Source organism: Kickxella alabastrina, assembly GCF_025024165.1.
Source record: "Kickxella alabastrina strain RSA 675 chromosome Unknown BX661scaffold_35, whole genome shotgun sequence".
NCBI classification, from domain to species: Eukaryota; Fungi; Kickxellomycota; class Kickxellomycetes; order Kickxellales; family Kickxellaceae; genus Kickxella; species Kickxella alabastrina.
Genome location: NW_026251506.1, coordinates 20,404 through 41,103, shown reverse-complemented (window position 1 = coordinate 41,103; position 20,700 = coordinate 20,404). Strand labels below are relative to the sequence as shown.

The window sequence follows — 20,700 nt, the reverse complement described above, 5'->3', positions numbered from 1 at the left end:
ATGTAAACCCATAGGATTGGTAAATTATATGCTTAATGCTATCCGCAATTATCAGCCCCTCCCCTTCCCACCCCCCTGGTACAAAACTCGCTTACTTTTTGTTGTTTTTCGCAGACCTCGTAACTTATTTCAATCCTTAATTTCTTATAAATGGCAGGGAGCAGCGGCAGCAATAACAACAAAAACAACAACAGCAACAGCAGCAAACAAAAGGGCAGCAATGCCAGTAGTGCTAATGGTGGTGGAGGCAAACAAAAGGCAGCAGCAGAGCCCACCAAAGACAAGAAAGCAGGCAAAGACACTAAAGCAAGCAAAGACACTAAATCCACCAAACAATCAAGCAAAGACACAGCGATCCCAACCACAGGAACAGCACTAGCCGCCAAGCCCGTTCTTTTCAGCGGCTGGACAGGCAAAACGCCAGCAACCTTGCTAAACGAATACGTGCAGAAGCAGCCAACCTGGCACCGAGCGTCCTACAATGTCTCGGGCGGCACCAACACAGGCGGCTACACGTGCTCGATCCACCTAGGCAAAATCGACCCCAAGAACAAATCCACGCCCTTGGCAGTCCACCTCCGCGCACCCGCCAGCCTCGTGGAGAAGCAGCCGACACCCGTGGAGGCCCGGCACATGGCAGCCACGTACGCCCTGTATCGCATGCGCTCAGACACCAGCATGTATCTGAGCCTGCCGCCGGAGCACCGCGCATACTGGGCGCTGCTGCAGGAGCGGCGCGAGGACGGCCGGTGGAAATACGCGGCGGATCCGTTTCTGGCGCAGGCCGAGCGCGAGAAGGCGCAGGCGGAGGGCGACCAGGCCAGGGCAAAGCGGGCAGAGAGGCTCAGGCGCGCAGAGGAGGACGGGCACCGCGAGGAATTGCTGGCGCCAGGCCTGCGCGCGCGCTGGGAGGAGATGGCCGAGGCAAGGATGGCCGAGCACCACCGGCTGCGCGTCGAGGCAGTTGTGCGCGAGTGGACGCGGCACTGGGGCGTGGCGGACCAGGACGCCGGCACGTGCACTGTGGAGGGCCTCGTCCGCCTGGGGTTCCGCCCGGCCCACGCCGAGGAGGCCCTGCTGTATGCCCGGTCCAAGGAGCGCGCGGTTGATTGGCTGTGCGTGCACGTGCCCGAAGACGACCTGCCGCGCCAGTTCATCAGCCGCGTGGAGGCGCCGTCGGTGGTGCGCGGTGGCCGCGTGCGGGCTGCGGCGGAGCGCACGCTGGCGCAGTGCGGCTTTGCCACGGCGCTGGTCAGAGACGCCGTTGGGCGGGCGGCAGAGCGGCTGGGCGACGCGCGCGAGGACGCGGTGGAGGCCGTGGCGGCGCAGCTTCTGGTCGCGCGGCTGCTTGGCGGCTCGGAGGCACGGCTGCTTGGCGGCTCGGGGGCGCGGCATGGCGACCCCGGCCCCGAGCTGCTGTTCGCCGAGGAGGTCGAGTCGCTGCAGGCGATATTCCACGGCGAGGGCTCGCGGGTCGTCAGCAGGGGCGCCTATGCGCTGAGCGTGCAGCTGCGGCCGCGCGGCATGGACGCGGCCGGCGGCCTGCGGCTCGAGGTATGGGTGCCGCCTGGGCTGGACTACCCCGGGGCGCAGGCGCCGTTCATGGCGGTCAGCGGCGCGCTGCCGGCGTTTCTCAAGCTGCATGTGGCGCGCAAGATCGCCGCGTGCGTGCGTGCCGACGGGCTGCCGCTGGTCTTCGACGCCGTGTGCGCCGCCGAGGACGGGCTGGCGCAGTGGGTGGCCGCGCCGCCGCCCCTGGTCGAGCTGCGGAGCGGCGTGGCCAGCGCCGGTGCACGCGAGCCGACCGGCGGCCGCGAGCCGGGTGCGCCGGGCGCAGCGGCCGCGCCGAGGCCTGGCCGCCGCACCCGCCCGGCGTCCAACGCCACCGCGCAGCTGGCCGCCCAGTTTGCGCGGCTGCAGACGGACGCCACGTACCAGAAGATGCAGGCGGCGCGGCGCCTGCTGCCGGCGCACGCGCGGCAGGCCGAGATCGTCGCGGCCGTGGCGCAGAGCGGCTGCACGGTGATCGCGGGCGCCACGGGCTGCGGCAAAACCACGCAGGTGCCGCAGTTCCTGCTGGACGACGCGCTGCGCCACGGGCGGCCGGTGCGCATCGTCTGCACGCAGCCGCGGCGCATCTCGGCCATCGGCGTCGCCACGCGCGTCGCCGACGAGCGCGCCGAGACGCTGGGCCGGGGCACCGTCGGCTACGCCGTCAAGGGCGACGCGAAGCAGGGCGCCGACACGCGGCTGCTGTTCTGCACCACCGGCGTGCTGCTGCGCATGCTCAGCAGCGACCCGCTGCTCGAGGCGGTCACGCACGTGGTGTGCGACGAAGTGCACGAGCGGTCGGTCGACTCGGACCTGCTGCTGGCGCTGCTGCGCGAGTGCGCAGGCCGCCGGCCGCAGCTGCGCGTCGTGCTGATGAGCGCCACGGCGCAGAGCGACGTGTTCGCCGCGTACTTTGGCGGCCGCGCGCCGGCGCCGGCGCCGGTGCTCAGCATCCCCGGCCGCACGTTCCCGGTGGACGACGTGTTCGTCGAGGACTTTGCGCGCGAGGGCGCGCTGGCCGACGTGTTCGGCGCGGCGCACCTGGGCAAGGCGCGCGCGCGGCTGGCGGCCGTGCGAGTGCGCGCCGCCGCCGCCGCCGCCGACGCCGCCGCCGCCGCCGACGCGGCCGAGTGGCTGCGCCGCGTCGGCGCGCTGCAGCAGGCAGCCGGGCTCGGCGACGTGCATGCCGCGTGCGTTGCGCTCTGGGACGACCGCCACGGGCTGCTGCCGGGCGCGGCCGCCGGCAGCGGCGAGGGCTGCATCGACTTTGCGCTGGTGGCCGCCATCGTGCGCCACATCCACGCCACGGCGCCCGTCGACCAGTCCGTGCTGGTGTTTGTGCCGGGCGCGGCCGAGATCCGCCAGTGCATTGGCGCGCTGCCTGCGGGGCTGCACGTGCTGGCGCTGCACGCCGGGCTGTCGGCCGCCGAGCAGCGCCGGGTGTTCGACCGGCCGCCCAGGGGCAGCCGCAAGGTCGTCGTGGCGACGAACGTGGCCGAGACCAGCATTACGATCGAGGACATCGGCTTTGTCGTCGACTCGGGCCGCGTGCGCGAGGCGTGCCGCGATGCGCACTCGGGCATTGCGCGCCTGGCCACGCGGTTCTGCTCGCAGGCCGCGGCCACGCAGCGCAGGGGCCGCGCCGGCCGCATGCAGCGCGGCACCTGCTACCGCGTGTACACGCGGCAGACGCTCGCGGCCATGCGCGAGCATGCCGAGCCGGAGATCCTGAGGACGCCCCTGGAGCAGGTCAGCCTGCAGGCGAAGGCGCTGGGCCACAGCGACTCGCTGCACTTCATGCAGCGCCTGCTGACGCCGCCCGAGCCGGCGGCGGCGCACAACGCGGAGCTTTTGCTGGTTGCCCTGGGTGCTTGCGACAAGGTGGCCGGCCCCCTGGGCGCGCTTGGCCGGCTGATGGCCGAGATCCCGGTGGACCTGCGCCTGGCCAAGATGCTCGTGTATGCGGCGGTCTTTGGGTGCTTGGACCGCGCGCTGGTCTTGGCTGCACTGATGGCCCACGACAAGCCGCTGTTTGCTGCGCCGTTCGAGAAGCGCGATGAGGCTCAGCGGGAGCGCATGCGGTTTGCTGTGGATGGCCACGGCGACTGGATCGCCGACCTGTGTGCGTATGAGTACGTGGCTGGGCAGCGCGGGCAGCTGGACTTTGTGTCTCGCGCGGTGATGCGTGATGTCAGGAACAACGTGCGGTCGCTGCGCGAGGCACTGGCCTTCACAGGCCTTTCGGAGCCGTCGGAGCCGTCGGAGCCGTCGGAGCCGTCGGAGCCGTCGGAGCTGTCGGAGCTGTCGGGGCCGCCGGGGCCGCCGGACCCGCTGAAAATCACCCGTGGCGGTGCCGATCCCATGGTTCTGCGCGCAGTGGTGTTTGCTGGTTTGTCGCCGAGCATCGCGCGTGTGCGCGTGCCCAAGCAAAAGTACTACGAGGTTGTCGGCGGTGCTGTTGGGATCGACCGCGAGGCGCGCGAAATGGCATTTTACGCAGTTGATCCCCTGGGACCCAGCCCCAAGTGTGCGCAGCGGTGGCAGGGCCATGATATGCGCGCGGACCGCCGTGTATTTATCCACCCCCAGTCGACGATGTTCTCGGAAAACAGATACGCCGTCCCGTTTGTCACGTTTTTTGCACTGACGCAATCGGGTGCGCAGAAAACCTACATGCGGGATGTTACGGTGCCTGGGATGTACGCTTTGCTGTTGTTTGGCCCGCAGCTGGTCGTTGATCCCGAAAATAAGGTTGTCTGTGTTGGGCCCACGGGTGGTTTGGCTGTGAGGGCCTGGCCGAGGGTGGCGGTGTTGGTTAATCAGCTGAGAAGCCTGTTGGATGAGCTGCTGAGACGCAAGCTGGACGACCCCTCCCTGCGTATTGCTGCGCACCCGGTTGTCGAGGCAGTGCTTGAGCTGATTCGCACCGACGGCAAATAGGATCAAGTTTTGATTAGACATAACATAACACAACATAGAATACATTTATAGACTTTTCTCATTAGAAACTTCAAGATTAAAAAAGGCTCATTATTATTGATGTTATTGTTATTGTTACCATTACTGTTACTGTTACCGTTGTTGTTATTGTTACTGTTGTTGTCATTGTTACTGTTATTGTTTGATCCTACTCCAACCCCTGCTGCTTCATACCCCTCATATCCACTGCCCCAAAGTCCTCCTCTTCCTCCTCATTTCCAAAGTCTTGCTGGTGCTCCGAGCGGTCCTTCAGCGTATACACCACGTAGAACATTGGCGGTAGAGAGATGGCTAGCAGCACCCAGTTTCCAATAAGCTGGTTCAAGTACGACACGTTCTTGGCATCCAATTGCCAAGCGACCGTCGCTCCCAACGACTGGATGCCCTTGTAGAACCCAGCATAGCGCGACAGTTTCTGGCTGTCGTTCGTCAGCGACCCAATGATCCAGTAGGCAAAATTCTGGTACAGCGCATCGCCAACGCCATAAAGCATATACAGGATGATTGGGCCCGCCGCACGCTTGTGGTCCAAAAAGTCAATCAGGCCGCCAGGGTAGTCTGTTGGCTCGCCGTTGGACAAGGGCCCGTGGGTGTACTTGAGCTGCATCTTGAGAGTCGCGCCCCAAATGACATTGAAGAACACCGCGACGATGCCAAACGCAATCAGCCCGCGCTTCTTGCGTGTCATCCGCGGATTGTCCAAGAGAAACGATAGCGCGTAGGCACCGACCATTTGCGCGCCCCAGTAAAAGATATTGTTGAACCCACGCGTGCGGATATTGAAAATGGACGCGTTGACAGGGCCGAACTGGTACGAGTAAAAGAAATTCGACGTAAAGCACATGGGCAGCAATGCGAGCATCAACGGGTTGAGAAAAAGCTTGGCAATCTCAGCAGCCTCTTTGCCCGCACTCGTGTACTTGACCAGCACGACGGATGCTCCGTCGTCGCGCACAACCTTGGATGGTGGAGCCAGTGCCAGGCCTAACAGGGCGCCGAGGCATTCGAGCACGACAAATGCAATGTACACGCCGTCTGACAACGAGTCCTTAGCGCTATGGTAGTTGATCGCAAATGGAAGAATTCCGCCCAGCATGCCGCCTAGATTAAATATTATCCAGAAAATGGCAATGTACCTGCCCTTCTCCTCCTCTCGCGGATACGACACCATGATCATGCCCTGCGCCGCCCACAAAATCCCAGCGCCTATACCCAGAATCGCGCCAGCCGCAATTGTGAAGGCACCGTTCCCCGTGTGGTTCAGGTAGATGTACGACCCGGAGTACAGCGCGTAGGTTAAGCCTGATGCAGCGATGGTCCAGCGCACGCCGCAGAGATTGACGATTGAGCCGCCAAGAATCCCAAAAACAATAAACGTGCAGTAGAGCGCTGTGTTGGCGTTGTTGCCTGTTGTGCGGTCCATCTGTCCGCCGCCGCCCATGCCGTTGAGCGCGTTGAACATGCCCGGACACAGGAAACACACAAACCCAACCAGAACAATTTGCGTCATTGGGCTGTAGTACCGGACACCTCTGAACTTGTCAAAAAAGCCCATTGTAATTTTTTTATAAGAAATAAATGGTTGTAATATTAAAACAGATAAACGAATGCCAATTATAAAGGGAAAAGAAAAATTGAAGTGGGAGGAAAAGTGAAAGAAACAAAATGGATTAGACGAAGAGCCCCCGTATTCGACCTATTATATTCCCGAATCACAATGGAATTACAAAAAGAAACGAATTCTTGTTTATTTTAATTTTATTCTAGCCAACGCATTGAATAAATGCTACATCAATTGAAGCCAATAAATAGACCATTTTTAATATCCAAATCAAGGCAGTAAAAAAAAAAAAAAAAAAAACTGCCTCGGATACGGCACCTAACTATAAATAGAAAAAATATCCAACGTATTTTTTAAACTCCAGATAAAATCCATTTACTATAACCAACTAGCTATCAATTATCTAAAAGTGCCGATCGATTGCAATAAATAAATAACTCAAATGGAAAAGCGCTGAATCACCTTACTAAACAAAGATCCTCACAAATGATTTTCTAGACATTTTAAAGGTATTCAAAATTTTTCAATTAATTTTACACTTATAAATAATTTATAGCAACAAATGCTAATCTATTCGTAATAAAAAAGAAAATATACATCGAGAAAGATAAAAACTATAATAGGGGGAAAAAACACTTATAAACATAAAACACTTAGATTGCGATTTTCTTGTACCTACGCAGTGAGCGATATTTATTAGCGCACTGAGTAGGTGTCTTTGTAGCAACAATATCAGCAAAATGCCTCCAATTCCTATCCGCGCCATGAGTCACCGCATACCTAACCAGCAGTTCCGTCTCCTCATCTGTCCACTTTGCCGAATAAAACGCAGGATCAACAACCACAACATTACTGCCAATATTGCTCAATTCTGTTGATAGCTGAGGTGCTGTTAGTTTGGGCTTGCGGTGGGCGCGACGAGACATCTTGCTGGCGCCCAGTGGGTGTGCACAGATAAGGATAAGCGCGCATTTGTCGGCTGTCACTTGGTTGTAAGCGGATAGGGCGGAGCGAACACTGTCGAGCAGCTGCGTGATCTCCATAGACCTGTCCTCAACGTACGTGTTGACGAGGTTTTGCGCCGAGGATATGGCTGGGGCGTCCAGCTCTGCAGGAAGCATTGTTAGCTGCTGCTGCTGTTGATCCTGATTCTGATTCTGCTGTTGGGTATTGAGCGCGCCGTTGGCAAACAAAGACAGGGACATAGACAAAGACAATGAAGATGAAGAGGATAAAGAAGAATGTGCCTGCTGGGCGCGCCACATCAGTCGCGCCTGAGCCACCCGATTTTCAGTCATAGTAGGCGAGAACTGACGCGCAATCTGCATATCCGACCATCCCAGAGCCGACAATCTAGCCAGTTCCTGCAGGGCCGAAGCATTCCAATCAAACCGGCCACAGAGCAAACCGTACATCGTGATACAATCGGGCATTGAGACCCAAAGAAAGTTCGACACCGCTGCAAAATTAATGGGCTCAGGAGCTGGATAAAACTCATTAATTAAGGTGCGCAGTGTCTCGGCCATGTCCCAGCGGAACGTCTCGGGAGAGTAGATCCACGGCTGCTTGCCTGAGTCACAGTGGCTGTTCTCAAGACACTTTTTCACTGGGAGTCCGGTTTGCTGGCTCACCACAGCCCAGTTGACCGGGCCACCCGAGAGACATTGCATTTCGACACATTCGGAAATTCGAATGTTATCGATTTCAGGTATATTAAGCTGCGTCTTGTGCAGCACGTTAGTATGGCCAGTGGTCCACGCCACATGGCTGACCGAGTCTGGCCCCTTCTCTTGCAGATCCACCTGGTCTGCGCTCTTCTCCTGCTCCTCCACCGAGGAAATCTCTGGTTTTTTCAGAGTTTTGCGGCGGCATTGTAGAGGCAGTTTTGAGCCAATAATCCGCGACGCCATGCGGCAGGGGATGCCCAGTTGTCGGCACAAGGCCAGGATTTCAGTCTCGCTCGCAGTCCACTCGCGTGTAATCCTCGAATGTACCGAGTATCCGCGCCAGTTCTCTGCCAAGTCGCCGCCGCGTATGCCCATTATTTGTCCAATCAGCAGCCAGTTTTCACCATGTCGTCTGATGAGCCGCTGCGCCTCGTAAAACTGGTCGACATTAAAGTACGTCATGTGGGCGAGGCCTGCTGGCTCGTCAGTCTTGAATGACCGCCTGCCGCCAGCGCGTTTCCCCACATTTTTAGTGATTGTGGACAATGTGGTCATTGCGCTGCCGGCTGTGATTGAACCCGGTGTTGCTGGCATGGTGCCCTGGGAATTGGCAGAGTGTGTACCTGTTAGGTGGTCTGGTGTATTGGCATTGCGATTCAACTCGGCGCTGTTCTGCGGCAGGCTGCGGCAGACGGTTTCCCAAGAGACGCCCTGCATGCCGTGGTTTGTAATGTGACCAAGCAGGCTATTAGTCAATGCAGACATATCCTCTGGCACAGTAACCAGAGAGCTCTGCTGCTCCTGCTGGTGCTGGTGGTGCTGGTGGTGGTGGTGTGTTGCTGCGATGGTGTTGATATCTGCTGTTTCAGCAAATGGTAACTGCGGAGAGAGCGACAGTGTGGCATCCATAGGGGAAAACATTCCAAGCAGCTGAAAATCCGGGCAGCTGGGCGACGTCATAGACTGGCTGCTATAAATCGAAGCCGTGACCTGTGGGAGCTGCGCATATTGTGTGAGAAAGTTCAAGGAGAGCTGTGCACTCTGAGGAAACTGCGGCCACGCAGACATTGAAGCAGATGCACCAGTAGTTCCAGAGGTGCCAGAGAAGCTGCCAGAAGTGCCAGAAGTGTCAGAAATTGAGGCTGGAGCAGCATCAACTGTGTTGGGGAGCTGTGCAAGCAGAGGCTGCGCAACTGGGCTAGTGTTCATAGGATACGAGGGCCATACCGATGGTGGTTGGATTTGGGTATTTGTTGGGTGTTTGGAATTTGAGCTTGTCTGCAGTTGCAGCGGCTGTGTAGCTGAGATTATGTCACGCTGCATTTGGACCAGTTCCATTGGGGTGGAGAGCATGAACCGCTGGAGTGGATGTCCCTGCTGCATCTGGAATAAGTTAAACGGTGGCATTTCCAAGTATATACGAGCAAAAAAAATAAAGTTAATGTTTGCAAAAAAAGAAGGTAAAATAGTGCTACTAATAATATTAATAAAAAAGATAATAAACAAAGAAAAAAGTTTTTGGCAAAAAAATTTGGCAAAACAAAAAAAAGAATTAAAGAGACAATTTGGGGATATGCAAGTGTACTTATATACACATATGCAGAGAAAAAAATAGATGGGGGTTGTTGGGAAAGAAAAAAAGAGCGGAAAATAAATGTAGCCCGGAGACATGTTTCAATTTATTTTTCAAAATACCATTGTTTAGTTCCTAGCTTTCTTATTTTATTTTTCCCGAGAAACATAATTTTTTTATTAAACTTGAAATTGGATGAGTGATTAAATGAAATGCGGCTCCGGCAAAAAAAAAAATGATGAATGACATATGCACATCCCAATTTTTTTATTTCTCTTCAATTTTTATTCTTAAATATGGTACAAAGTATGTAAACATAAACAAAAAACAAACATAAAGAAAACTGAGAAAGCCTTTGTATGCGAGTCGTTGATTTTTTTGGTTAGTTTTAGTTGGGAAATATCTATTCTTGTACTTGCCGAGTTTTGCAAATACACGATGAAAAATAAATGTAAACAGTGTTTTTGCCATTTCCCTTAGTTATTGAGCTTAAAAAGTAATATAAGGTTTTTTCAATTTCAATTTACTCAAAACAAGCTTGCAAAATGGAAAAAAAAATTGTTTGCCTATCCCAGTAAGGCAAATCCCAGGCAATGTCATCAAATACGCAGCCACACTATCCAGCTCCATCCACATGCGCAATTTTTTTTATTTATTTGAGCTGGAAAAAGAGGATGACCAAAATGCTGCAAGGGGCCTCTGTCATTCTCATTATAAAAAATCAACAGTATACAAAAGCAAGAGATTAGCAGCCATCCAAAAAAGCTTCATATCTCACACACGCACACACTCCCGTTATTCTTTTTCTCTCAACCACATGCAACCGTATACATGCTCACATGCTAATTTTTTTATTCAATACTTGAAATGGCGCAAATGAGCGGCATATAGTTGCTTTGCACCATGCAGCTCCATCATCTGCAGTGTTGGGGGAGGCAAGGTGAGAAATCAAATTTAAGGGCCTGCCCTGACCCTTGCCATGCCTCGGCTCGATGCACAATGATGTATGTATGTATATGCATAAATTGCACAATTAAAAAATAAAATAAATTAGATGCCGAGCTTTTTTTTTGACGAGTTGCGTTAATTAAAAATCAATATTAGTCAAATTCAACAAACAGTTTTGAGCTGATATAATGTCTCTGAAAGTAATGCCTCTCACACACAAACATTAACGCACACCCGGAGTATCAAACCAACCGTCTCCCCTAAAAAACATATTTGAACAAACATCGATACTTTTATTTAAAAGAAAATACAGTAAATACTGCATTAATTTGCATTCCTTATCAACCATTTGCTCGAGTCAAGTTTTTTATTCCTCGCACACTTGGAGCCAAGCGACAGAAAAAAATTTCAAATAAAAAGGCAAGGCTAGCACAGCACGTGATGGGACGCAGCCTTTGTCAGGCGATTCATCACAGCGAGGCCCTCGTTGGCGTCAACAACGCCCTGCACAAGAATCGCCTCCACGTGTTCGATCTCGTCCAGCTCGCGCAGCAGCGCAAAGATACTGTGGGCCAGTTCACGCGCCCCGCCGACGCAGTGCACTGTCAGCTCGCACCCAGCAGGCGCAACAAACGCAGGCGCCGGCACGTCATCGCCAGCAGCAGCAACAGCGACAGCAACAACTCCGACCTTGCGCACGCCCTTCAGTGCCAGCGTGTCGATCTGTGCCTGCATGCGCGCACTGATGGCCTCCGACTGCGGGCCGGGCACAAAGACGTGGACAGGTGCGGTGGGTGCGTAGTGGCGGTACTTCATGCCGGGCGTCGTCGGCGCCAGCTCCAGCGCGGCCGACGTAAAGTCGCGACGGTAGACGCGCAGCCGCTGCCACACGCCGCCTAGCGCGCGCAGGTCCTCGTATGTGACTCCTCCAGGGCGCAGTATGCAGGGCGCGAGCTCGCCGTCGACGTGTGCCGTGGCCGAGTACGCGTCCAGCACGGTGCTCTCGACCCCGACATCACACGCGCCGGCGTCAACAATGAGCGGCAGCCGGCCATTGAGGTCGTGCATGACGTGCGCAGCGGCGGTTGGTGACGGGCGACCCGACGCATTGGCGCTGGGCGCTGCCAGCGGCAGCCCGCAGGCCGAGATGGCCGCGCGCGCCACGGGGTGAGCCGGGAAGCGAAAGGCAACAGTGTCGCCGTGGCCGCCTAGCACAGCCAGCGGCACGCAGGCGGGGCGCGGCAGCACCAGTGTCAGCGGCCCCGGCCAGAAGCGCCGGATGACGGCGTGGTAGGCGCGCGGAATCTCTGGCCACACCCCGTCGCCGCCCTGCTCGCGATCGCGCGTCTCGGCGTCGGCCATCGCGCTGGCCACTGCAACCGGCTCGGCCAAGCCCGCGCCTGCGCCCTCCGGTCCGGCATTAGCAGTGCCGAGGAATGGCGGTGTGGTGCCGGAGCTCGCTGGCGGAAGGTAGTAAAGCGCACGAAGCATGCGCATCGACGACACGTGCACAATCAGAGGGTTGTCTGACGGCCGGGCTTTAGCCGCGTAGATGGCCGAAACGGCCTCAGCGTCGAGCGCGTTGGCTGCCAGCCCATAGACCGTCTCAGTCGGTAGCCCGACGCACCGATTGCGCCGCAGCTCCTTGCAACACTCGGCGATCCACTGCGTGTCGCTGCCTGTCGCCAAAAATGCGCCGTCGTCCAGCGTGCTGCTGAACGTCAGCTCCACGTCATGGGCCGGAAGGATGCGTGTGGCAAAGTGAGCTGTCGCTGTTGCAATTGTCATTGTCGATGTCGTTGTGAAAGGGCTGCGCTGGGATAGAAATAATAGTCGATTAAACCGAGTTTTGGCTAAAACCATGTAAAGAAGCTAAAGAAGAGGAGAAAACTCTTTTTGAAAAATCAAACAAGCGAGAAAAAAATAAAACGATGAGGTGAGGGGAAGCAAGAAACGGCGAGAAGATCGGCGGACGCGCAGTGATGACCAACTAGCCCACCAGCCCATGGGGAAGCTGTTTTTTTATGTCGCACGGCAAATCTCACATAGCATTCAGCATACATTGTCGATCAACAAATCACCGGATCAGCCGATCAGTTTTGCGACGCAGAATCCACCGCTCTCATCAGGCTTTGGCAGCCCGACGATGCTCGCAAAAATAAAACCCGATGTTTTCAATTGTTGATTGTTATTCGCTGTTTGTTTGCTCCGCAGTCCACACTTCATTTCTCATTTTCCATTCTTATTTTCTCGATTTCATTCGCAATTCCAACACAAAATGGCAAATGACGACGATGCCAGCACGCTCCACATTCTCGTCGCCACCGACAACCACCTCGGCTACATGGAGCGTGACCCCATCCGCGGCCAGGATTCGTTCCACGCCTTCGCCGAGATCCTGCAAATCGCGCGCGCGCGCAAGGTTGACATGATTCTACTAGGCGGCGACCTGTTCCACGACAACAAGCCGTCGCGCAAGTGCCTGCACAGCGCGCTCTCGCTGCTGCGCCAGAACTGTCTGGGCAGCGCGCCCGTGGCCGTCGAGTACCTCAGCGATCCGGCCGTGGACTTTGGCACGCAGTTCCAGAGCGTCAACTATGAGGACCCGAATATCAACATTGCGCTGCCAGTGTTTTCGATCCACGGCAATCACGACGACCCCTCGGGCGACGGCAACCTTTCGGCCATGGACATGCTGGCCGTCAGCGGCCTGGTCAACTACTTTGGCCGCCAGGCCGAGGTTGATAACATCCGTGTGTCACCAGTGCTATTGCGCAAGGGTGCAACCCGGCTGGCGCTATTTGGCCTGGGCAACGTGCGTGATGAGCGCCTCCACCGCACTTTTGCGCGCAAGCATCTGACCATGTGCCAGCCGGCAGAGGACACCGCCGAGTGGTTCAATCTGCTCGTCCTGCACCAGAACCGCGTTGCGCACGGCCCAAAGAACCACATTCCTGAGCACTTCCTCAGCGGCTTTTTGGACTTGGTCGTCTGGGGCCATGAGCACCAGTGCCAGGTTGATCCTGAGTACAACCACCAAAAGTCGTTCTATGTAACACAGCCCGGCTCATCTGTAGCAACATCGCTGTCATCGGGTGAGGCCGTGCCCAAACACGTCGCTATGCTGCACATTAACAAGCGCAACTTCAAGGTTGACAAGGCGCGCCTGAAGAACGTGCGCCCCTTCATCATCGAAGATGTCGTGCTGGCTGCTGTGCCCAGTCTGTCGCCACAGAGCTCCGAGGATGAGATTGTCGAGTTTCTGCGCCACCGCGTCGAGGCCATGATAATTCGCGCGCAGCAACAGTATATTGAGCAACTTGAGAACGGCTTTAGCGACATCGAGCCGGCCCTCGGCCTGCAACCAAAGCCATTAATCCGAGTACGAGTCGAGTACAGCGGCGGCTTCGAGAGCTTTCATCCGCAGCGCTTTGGCCTCTTGTTTGCCGACCGGGTTGCCAATCCGCGCGATATAGTGTACTTTTACCGCAAGGCTCGCGCCTCGTCGTCTTCGCAGAACCGCACAGCTGCCAGCCAGAGCACAACTGCCGGGGCAACCCAGGACAGCCATGCTGGCTCCTCGGTGCCCGCGCCTGTCGACGCTGTGCATGTTGAGAGTCTGATCGGCGAGTTCCTCGACGACACCAGTATGCAGATGCTCGTTGATCTTGAGCTTGCTGAGGCCATCCGTTTGTTTGTGCAAAAGGGCGACGCGGATGCCATCTCGCAGTCACTAAAGTCCACCATTAACGAGACGCAGAAGCGCATCATGGCAGAAACCGCAAACACCGTGATTAGTGAAGCCGCGCTGGACGCTCACATTGCCCAGGCACGCGAAGTGCGCCGACAGAAGGCTGCTGATAGCGGCCATGGCATGGTGCACTCGTCCCGTGACGATGCCATGGTTGCTGTTACGCTGACTGGCGGCAAGCGCTCGGCGATTAACGTGGCCGACCGCAAGGCCATACGCGAATTTGAGCGCATCGCTGCCGCCACTGCTGCCGCCAAAAAGGGTTGTATCAGAGGCGACGTTCAGGGAGAGCCTTCCAGTTGTTTGTCTGATGACGAGAGTAATAGCGACAGCGACAAGGGTGACAGCAGCAAGAATGACGAGTTCAGGAATGCAGGCGGCGAGCTGAATCCCACAAAGGGCCGCAGACAGCCGATACGCAAGCCACCATTGCCGCCCTTGGGATCAATATTGGCGCCGGTGTCGGCGTTGGCGGCCAGCAAGCGCGGTCTTGCGACCAAAACCAACGCCAAGGCGAAATATTTGTCCGACAAGGACATGGCTGATGAAAATGAAGAGGAGCAGGGCACCGACGAGGACACAGACGATATTGCAAATGTAAAGTTTTCGGTTCGGCAACCGCCAGCAATGGTGTCGCGGCCATCACGCAACGCGCGCACAACCCTGGCCTCAAGTCGCAGCAACAGCTCGGCAGTAGCCACACAGCAATCCAATGATACCAGGGAAATCGAAGAGAGCGATAATGACGATGCTGATAGCGGCAGCGAGAATGTCACTGACCACAACGATGACTATGACGACAGCGACACGATTGAGGCATCCAACAATGTGGGTACAAATAAGAGACAGCGCGTAGTCCCATCCACGCCCAGCGCCAATGCCCATGCCGCAACTGCTGCTACCAGGGGCCGTGGGCGCGGTCGGGGCAGAGGCCGGGGCAGTTTGGTTGTGACCGGGGCTACCAAACGAGGTAGCCAAAATCCCAATACCACTCAGCGCTCGAACTCCAGTCAAATTCCTGTTGTCAACCTCGATGACGATGACGACGATGACGATGCGTTTGACAAAACCCCTGCCAGTGCCAGAAACACCGCTGGCAGCGGGTTCAGTCGCTTTTCGCTTAGAAAGAAGACTTGAGGCGCACAAATGCTGGTTCAGAATAGATAAAAAACTAACCAAGTTGCTAATTTTTTCCTGGTCTCAGTTCTTATCAAAATGGTTAATTATTTGCTTCATTTTGTAGAATCAACTGCATGGCAGACACAAAGTAAAATAAATAAAATGAGGCGAAAAAATTCTTTTTGATATAAACTTTATCGACACGAGTCAAAAAGAACCAATCCCCTTTATATTTCAAAGGATCAGTTATTTTGAAATATAAAGGAAGCTGAATCCTTCTGATAATTGGCAATTGAAACCTAAACATGTGTGCTCAACTCTCTTTTTTATTATGTATTTGCTTGTCCATTTTCTCATACTTTCACATATTCGCTATTATTTAATTGATCATTATCCATTATCCATTTCATTGCTATTTACACCATTTCCTACGGTATATTTTAATATTAGTCATTATGAAGCTCAACTGGAAAACCGGGTTTCAGCCCCGCACCACGCACAGTCTTCAGCTGCCATACGAAGAATACGTCTACGCTTTGGATATGGCCAAAGACATTGGCGACTGCTCGTCTCGGCTCATTCGTCTGCCAAACAACATGATTGCACTGTGTATTCAGGATATGGGTGCCAAGCAGGCAGCGGCCTCCCTGAGCATCAACATTGGCAGCCTGGCAGACCCGCCAGAACTGCAAGGGCTGGCACATCTTCTTGAACATATGCTTTTTATGGTAAGTGCAGCCAACATAATTATAATGCCATCCACTGTACGTTGTTTCATTTTTATGTGCACTCATATACTCCACAAGCATTATTGCTGATATTTTCAATTGGTCGTGAATATAACACTCAAATGCCCCCCAGAATCCTTATTTGTTTCGCACCATGTTTCAACTTAGGGCTCTGAAAAGTATCCCGACAAGAACGAGTACAAAAGGTATATCACTGACAACTTTGGATTTCCAAACGCGACAACGTCATCAAACAAAACAAATTATAATTTCCAAGTAGATAACAGCGCCCTGGAGGGCGCTTTGGACCGGTTTTCGCGTTTTTTTATTGATCCGCTGCTGAGCGCTGACCGCATCGAGCAAGAGCTTTTGGTTGTGGACTCTGAATTCAATCACTATGTTCACGACAATGATCACAGGTCGCACGCAGTGTTTCGCGCAACATCCAACCCCAATTTGCCATTCTCGCAATTTACAACAGGAAATATTCAATCCTTAAAGGTATCAGCCAAAAATTTGGGCATGGATCTGCGCAAAGAATTGCGTGCGTTTTTTAACACATACTACTCGGCAGACATAATGAAGCTGGTTGTTATTGGTAATCACTGCCTCAACCAAATGGTGGAGTGGGTCGTCTCCATGTTTCCATGTGTTAATAGCAAGGGCGACACAACAATAAAGCTTGCTGGCCACCCGTTCAGCAACAATGAGTTGGGCCGGGTGATTCGCTTCGAGTCTACAGGCAAAAAATACAAGATAAGGATGGTTTTTCCACTGCCAAAATTTCAACTAGACAGTGGTAGCATAAGTACGGCGTTTCTATACATTTCCACACTGCTGGCGCACGAGGGAGCTGGCTCATTACTACCTTACTTGAGGCACATGGGCTGGGCGACACACATTTTTGCATACCGCAACAACTGCGATGCTGACGGGTTTGGTGTATACTTTATTGAAGTTAACGCCACGCCGCTGGGCACAAAGCATTACGAGGACATGACCATTTCTGTGCTGACATATTTGCGCGTGCTGAGCCAAGTTGAGCCGCACAATTGGTTTATAAAGGAGGTTATTGAGCACCAGTCTGCAATTGATGCAAGCCAAGTCAGAAGCAGTGGTGTTAATCTTGCACAAAGGTTGGCCAACACAGCCCACACTTTGCTAAACCCAATCAACAACATGCCACACTGCAAGGCTGATGTTGATTTTAAAGAGCAGTTTGCATTCAAAGAAATAACGCAAGTTCTTGGTTACCTCAGCCCAGAAAACTACTGCTTGTACGTGGAGACTGCTGCATCTACACACTTTGAATGCATGCATACAGTTGAGCATTATAATGTCAAATATAAGGTGAACACACTCTCTAATTATATGACGAGCTTGGTTGACATTTCAAAATCTCCGTTAGCTATCAAATTTAGCATGCCACAGCCAAATCCATATACATTTACATTAAACGGACATAATGTCGATGACAAGTGCAGCTCAGCCCCTGCGGCCACCACCGAGCCAACTATGATCAGGAGCAATGATTCATTAGAGTTGTGGTTTATGAGTAATACTCAAGTTACAAATCGAAATGGCGTGACAGTTATTAAATTGATGCTTCAAGACACTCAAATTTCACCATTGGCAGAAATCATGTTTCGAGCGCTCTGCTCATACGCAAATATTGAGCTCAACGAAATTATGTTCCATGCCTCCCGCGCTGGCCTACAGTTCTTGGTTGAGACAATTACACGTGTATTGAAATTAAAGTTGCTGGGCACATTGCGTTGCAGAGTATTTTGATTGGGGATATTGTCAAAACGTTAAAAACAATAACTATAAAAGAGCCGCAGCTAGACCAAGTGCTGGCACAATTAAAATACGAGTTTTGTAACAGCGCATATTCAAATCCACTGCGCCAAGCTGAAAACGCACTTGATCATATGAATATCACGCCTAGTTGGCAACACGCAGAATTAGAATCCAAGCTATACCAAGTAACACCCGAGGGGATGCAGTCCCTGGCTAACCGCATATTTACAAAAATGCATACAAAATTGCTGGTAGTTGGCAATTTGCACCAGGCAGACGCTTTGCAGGTTGCTAACATTGTGCAGGCTGGATTTGCATCAGCACCACTGCACAACCCCGCCAGTTACTCGCGACGCGCTACCAATATTTCCAAGGGCACTACATCTGCCAAATACCCCTAGTGACAAAAACTGCAAGGACAGTGCCCTTATCCACAGCGTTTATTGCGAACAGTACAATGACACCGTGGATATGTAGCAGGGAACTTGCTAATCAAAATTCTAAGCGAGCCATTTTTTGACCAGATTCGCAACAAGGAGCAACTCGGCTACGCAGTAAACATATCTTCTGTGCGGGTTGTCAATGGGCGAAGAATTATCAAATTTTCTGTGCAAGGCAAAAACAGCCCCGCGTATATGGCTTTGCGTGTTGACAGATTTATATACAACGCTCGTCAGACATTGCATGAGTACAGCTCCAGAAAGTTAGCGAGACTTGTTGAGTCAATTGTCAACACGGAATGCGAGAAAGCCGGGAATCCTGGAAAACAAGTTGATGCCATTTGGAACAAGATATCATCGGGATCATACAAGTTTGGACAAAAAAACGATATAGTTAAACACTTAAAAAACGTGACTAAAGACGATTTGCTCATGTTCTGGGACACGCATATCAGCCCCAAACTTGCTCCAGCCTATACGTGTGTAGATTACTACGCATTGCTGCGGAGTTCCCCAGCCGACAAAGCCTGATATGCATTTGTATCCAGCAGAGATAATTGCATTGCATAGCTGTCTTTATAATCTTGGTGCAACATCTATTTCTGTTAATCGTTTGTGTGCGGCAGTCAATCTGGCAGCCAAGAATTGTAATAGTGCCGACATATTGATGGGTCGGCTGGAAAAGTTTCTTGATGACAAACCCTTTTTAAACTTTACACCAGTGCTAAAAACGCAATTGAAAACTGCTTTGGTGCTTTGCTTGGCAAAGTAAATACTTTAAGGGTTGAATCATATTGGTTGATGGCAATCAACTGATTAACCATTCTTGGTTGTTTACAGCCAAGCGCAACCATGTATAAGTCACACAGTGACACATATCACAGTTGTTATCTCTCACCTCTCCAATGCATAGCACTCATAATATACCATTGATTAAATACATGGTATTATATTATTTATATTCAGTTTATAAAGAGTTTCCCAGAACTCAACAATATGATGGAACACATTAGCGCAGGTAATTATTATTCAGGCTTTTTATAATGTACGCATTTTTATGAACATTTGCAATGGACATATTTTTTTATAAAAGGTTAGGCTAAAATTTAAAATTGTGTATGTATATGGAAACTGAATTTTTAGAAAAGTAAACATTTGGATCCACTTGACAATACCAATTTCTTATCGGCTTGTAGTTGTCGCCTTGTGAATTGGTTTATGGCAATTGAGCAAAATATTTATTTGATTAAGCTATAAAAAAGTTAAACTGAAAACATATTAGTAAAATAAGCTTGGTTACATTAGTGGACCCGATTCATTCAACGCTTTAAGGCCGTTTTCAGTCTTTTCCCTCCAGCTGTCACCTTACTAATAGCTGTATTATATGTCATATTTAATTTATTTGCAAGCTTGTTGTGGCATATGATATAAGCTTTAAGACGTCCATGGATAATATTTTTTGTATCTACAGTGCACTTTTCCTCACAGTAATCTGAAATGCATACTTTGTGCATAACCGCATTAGAATTGGGACCCACAACTATAACTTGAACGTCATATTTTTATAGTTATTTTCATACTCAGTTTTCAGGGTTTTAGTTAGCATGCCCACAGTCATTAGTTTAGTAAATTTGCACTCCTTGAGCTTTTCATCAGCATCGGAGGTAATATCCAAATCGCCATTATAAATTTTTACATCCAAGTCAATAACTGTTGATGGGTCGCTGTCCTTGTTTTTGCTGGGTCCCTTGGGGCTACGCTTTGATAAAAACATTGTATATTATTGTTATAAAGCGATAGTGTTTGTGTATTAAGTAGTGGTATAAAAGCAGTGCACAAATGATAAAATAATTATTGAATTGAAGAAAAAAAAATTAGGGAAACCTTGTCCATGCCAGTTTATATAGCCAGACTAAAAGAGGGAAAAGCGGTGGCCAAAAATTTAATAATAGATGATTGCTTGGTTGGAGTATTCCACTGTTCTTTAAGTTGTTAAACCCCTTTATATAATGGAATAAAAAATTGTGACTGGCTGACAAACGATGCAAATAAATTATATTGATGCGCAGTCTGAGAATATGGAAGTGGATGTCGAGATTGTAGACCGCGAAACACGTTTCCATCAACATGCCGACTGAGAGGGTACTAATTGGATTATGCAGGAGCAAATTAGGGAGGCATCATAGTGATGCCCAGACATGCTCCCCATTTTGCAATGCACACGCGTAAGTGCACACACACGAAAACCACAACATTAACTTGCCAAGATACTGGTCTGCTCGCAGAATAAACAGTTCTCGCCAACGGAGTGCACAACACAGGCGACGAAACATATATAAGACGAGGTCGGCGCTGGTAGCACTTTAGAAGCATTAGTACTAAAAACCATTTATAAAACCATACCCTTCTTTTTTAACACCCCTACAGTAGTGCTTCCACACACACCCTTCCCATTTCAATAATATATAAAGACAAAGACAAAGACAAAGACAAAGACAAAGACAAATTCAAATGCAAATGCAAATGCAAATGCAAATGCAAATGCAAATGCAAATGCAAATAATAAATTAAGAAAATATTAAA

At 52.0% G+C, this 20,700-nt stretch overlaps 7 protein-coding genes across 7 annotated transcripts; 4 read left to right on the top strand and 3 right to left on the bottom strand.

The window, feature by feature from the left end:
* Positions 1-150: 150 nt before the first annotated feature.
* On the top strand, positions 151-4,491 carry BX661DRAFT_146646 (P-loop containing nucleoside triphosphate hydrolase protein; the record flags this gene model as incomplete). The annotated part of the gene is made up of 3 exons (XM_051533184.1): positions 151-2,574; positions 2,710-4,050; positions 4,096-4,491. 3 exons carry the CDS (start codon positions 151-153, stop codon positions 4,489-4,491), a joined length of 4,161 nt encoding a protein of 1,386 aa, XP_051388750.1.
* Positions 4,492-4,549: 58 nt separating this feature from the next.
* On the bottom strand, positions 4,550-6,298 carry BX661DRAFT_189007 (major facilitator superfamily domain-containing protein). Its single transcript, XM_051537521.1, is given in 2 exon segments — positions 4,550-4,593; positions 4,606-6,298. 1 exon segment carries the CDS (start codon positions 6,083-6,085, stop codon positions 4,679-4,681), a length of 1,407 nt encoding a protein of 468 aa, XP_051388749.1. The 5' UTR covers positions 6,086-6,298; the 3' UTR covers positions 4,550-4,593; positions 4,606-4,678.
* Positions 6,299-6,637: 339 nt separating this feature from the next.
* BX661DRAFT_189005 (uncharacterized protein) lies at positions 6,638-9,379 on the bottom strand. Its single transcript, XM_051537520.1, has one exon. It carries the CDS (start codon positions 9,163-9,165, stop codon positions 6,745-6,747), a length of 2,421 nt encoding a protein of 806 aa, XP_051388748.1. The 5' UTR covers positions 9,166-9,379; the 3' UTR covers positions 6,638-6,744.
* Positions 9,380-10,526: 1,147 nt separating this feature from the next.
* Positions 10,527-12,294, bottom strand: BX661DRAFT_189004 (DHBP synthase RibB-like alpha/beta domain-containing protein). Its single transcript, XM_051537519.1, has one exon. It carries the CDS (start codon positions 12,140-12,142, stop codon positions 10,706-10,708), a length of 1,437 nt encoding a protein of 478 aa, XP_051388747.1. The 5' UTR covers positions 12,143-12,294; the 3' UTR covers positions 10,527-10,705.
* A 169-nt stretch (positions 12,295-12,463) lies between these two features.
* BX661DRAFT_189003 (Metallo-dependent phosphatase-like protein) lies at positions 12,464-15,319 on the top strand. Its single transcript, XM_051537518.1, has one exon. It carries the CDS (start codon positions 12,558-12,560, stop codon positions 15,165-15,167), a length of 2,610 nt encoding a protein of 869 aa, XP_051388746.1. The 5' UTR covers positions 12,464-12,557; the 3' UTR covers positions 15,168-15,319.
* Positions 15,320-15,604: 285 nt separating this feature from the next.
* BX661DRAFT_173559 (Metalloenzyme, LuxS/M16 peptidase-like protein) lies at positions 15,605-17,668 on the top strand (the record flags this gene model as incomplete). The annotated part of the gene is made up of 2 exons (XM_051533880.1): positions 15,605-15,877; positions 16,046-17,668. The coding sequence occupies 2 exons, from the start codon at positions 15,605-15,607 to the stop codon at positions 17,666-17,668; spliced, it is 1,896 nt and encodes a 631-aa protein (XP_051388745.1).
* A 199-nt stretch (positions 17,669-17,867) lies between these two features.
* BX661DRAFT_188999 (Metalloenzyme, LuxS/M16 peptidase-like protein) lies at positions 17,868-18,921 on the top strand. The gene is made up of 3 exons (XM_051537517.1): positions 17,868-18,019; positions 18,155-18,598; positions 18,627-18,921. The coding sequence occupies exons 1-3, from the start codon at positions 17,878-17,880 to the stop codon at positions 18,887-18,889; spliced, it is 849 nt and encodes a 282-aa protein (XP_051388744.1). The 5' UTR covers positions 17,868-17,877; the 3' UTR covers positions 18,890-18,921.
* Positions 18,922-20,700: the final 1,779 nt, after the last annotated feature.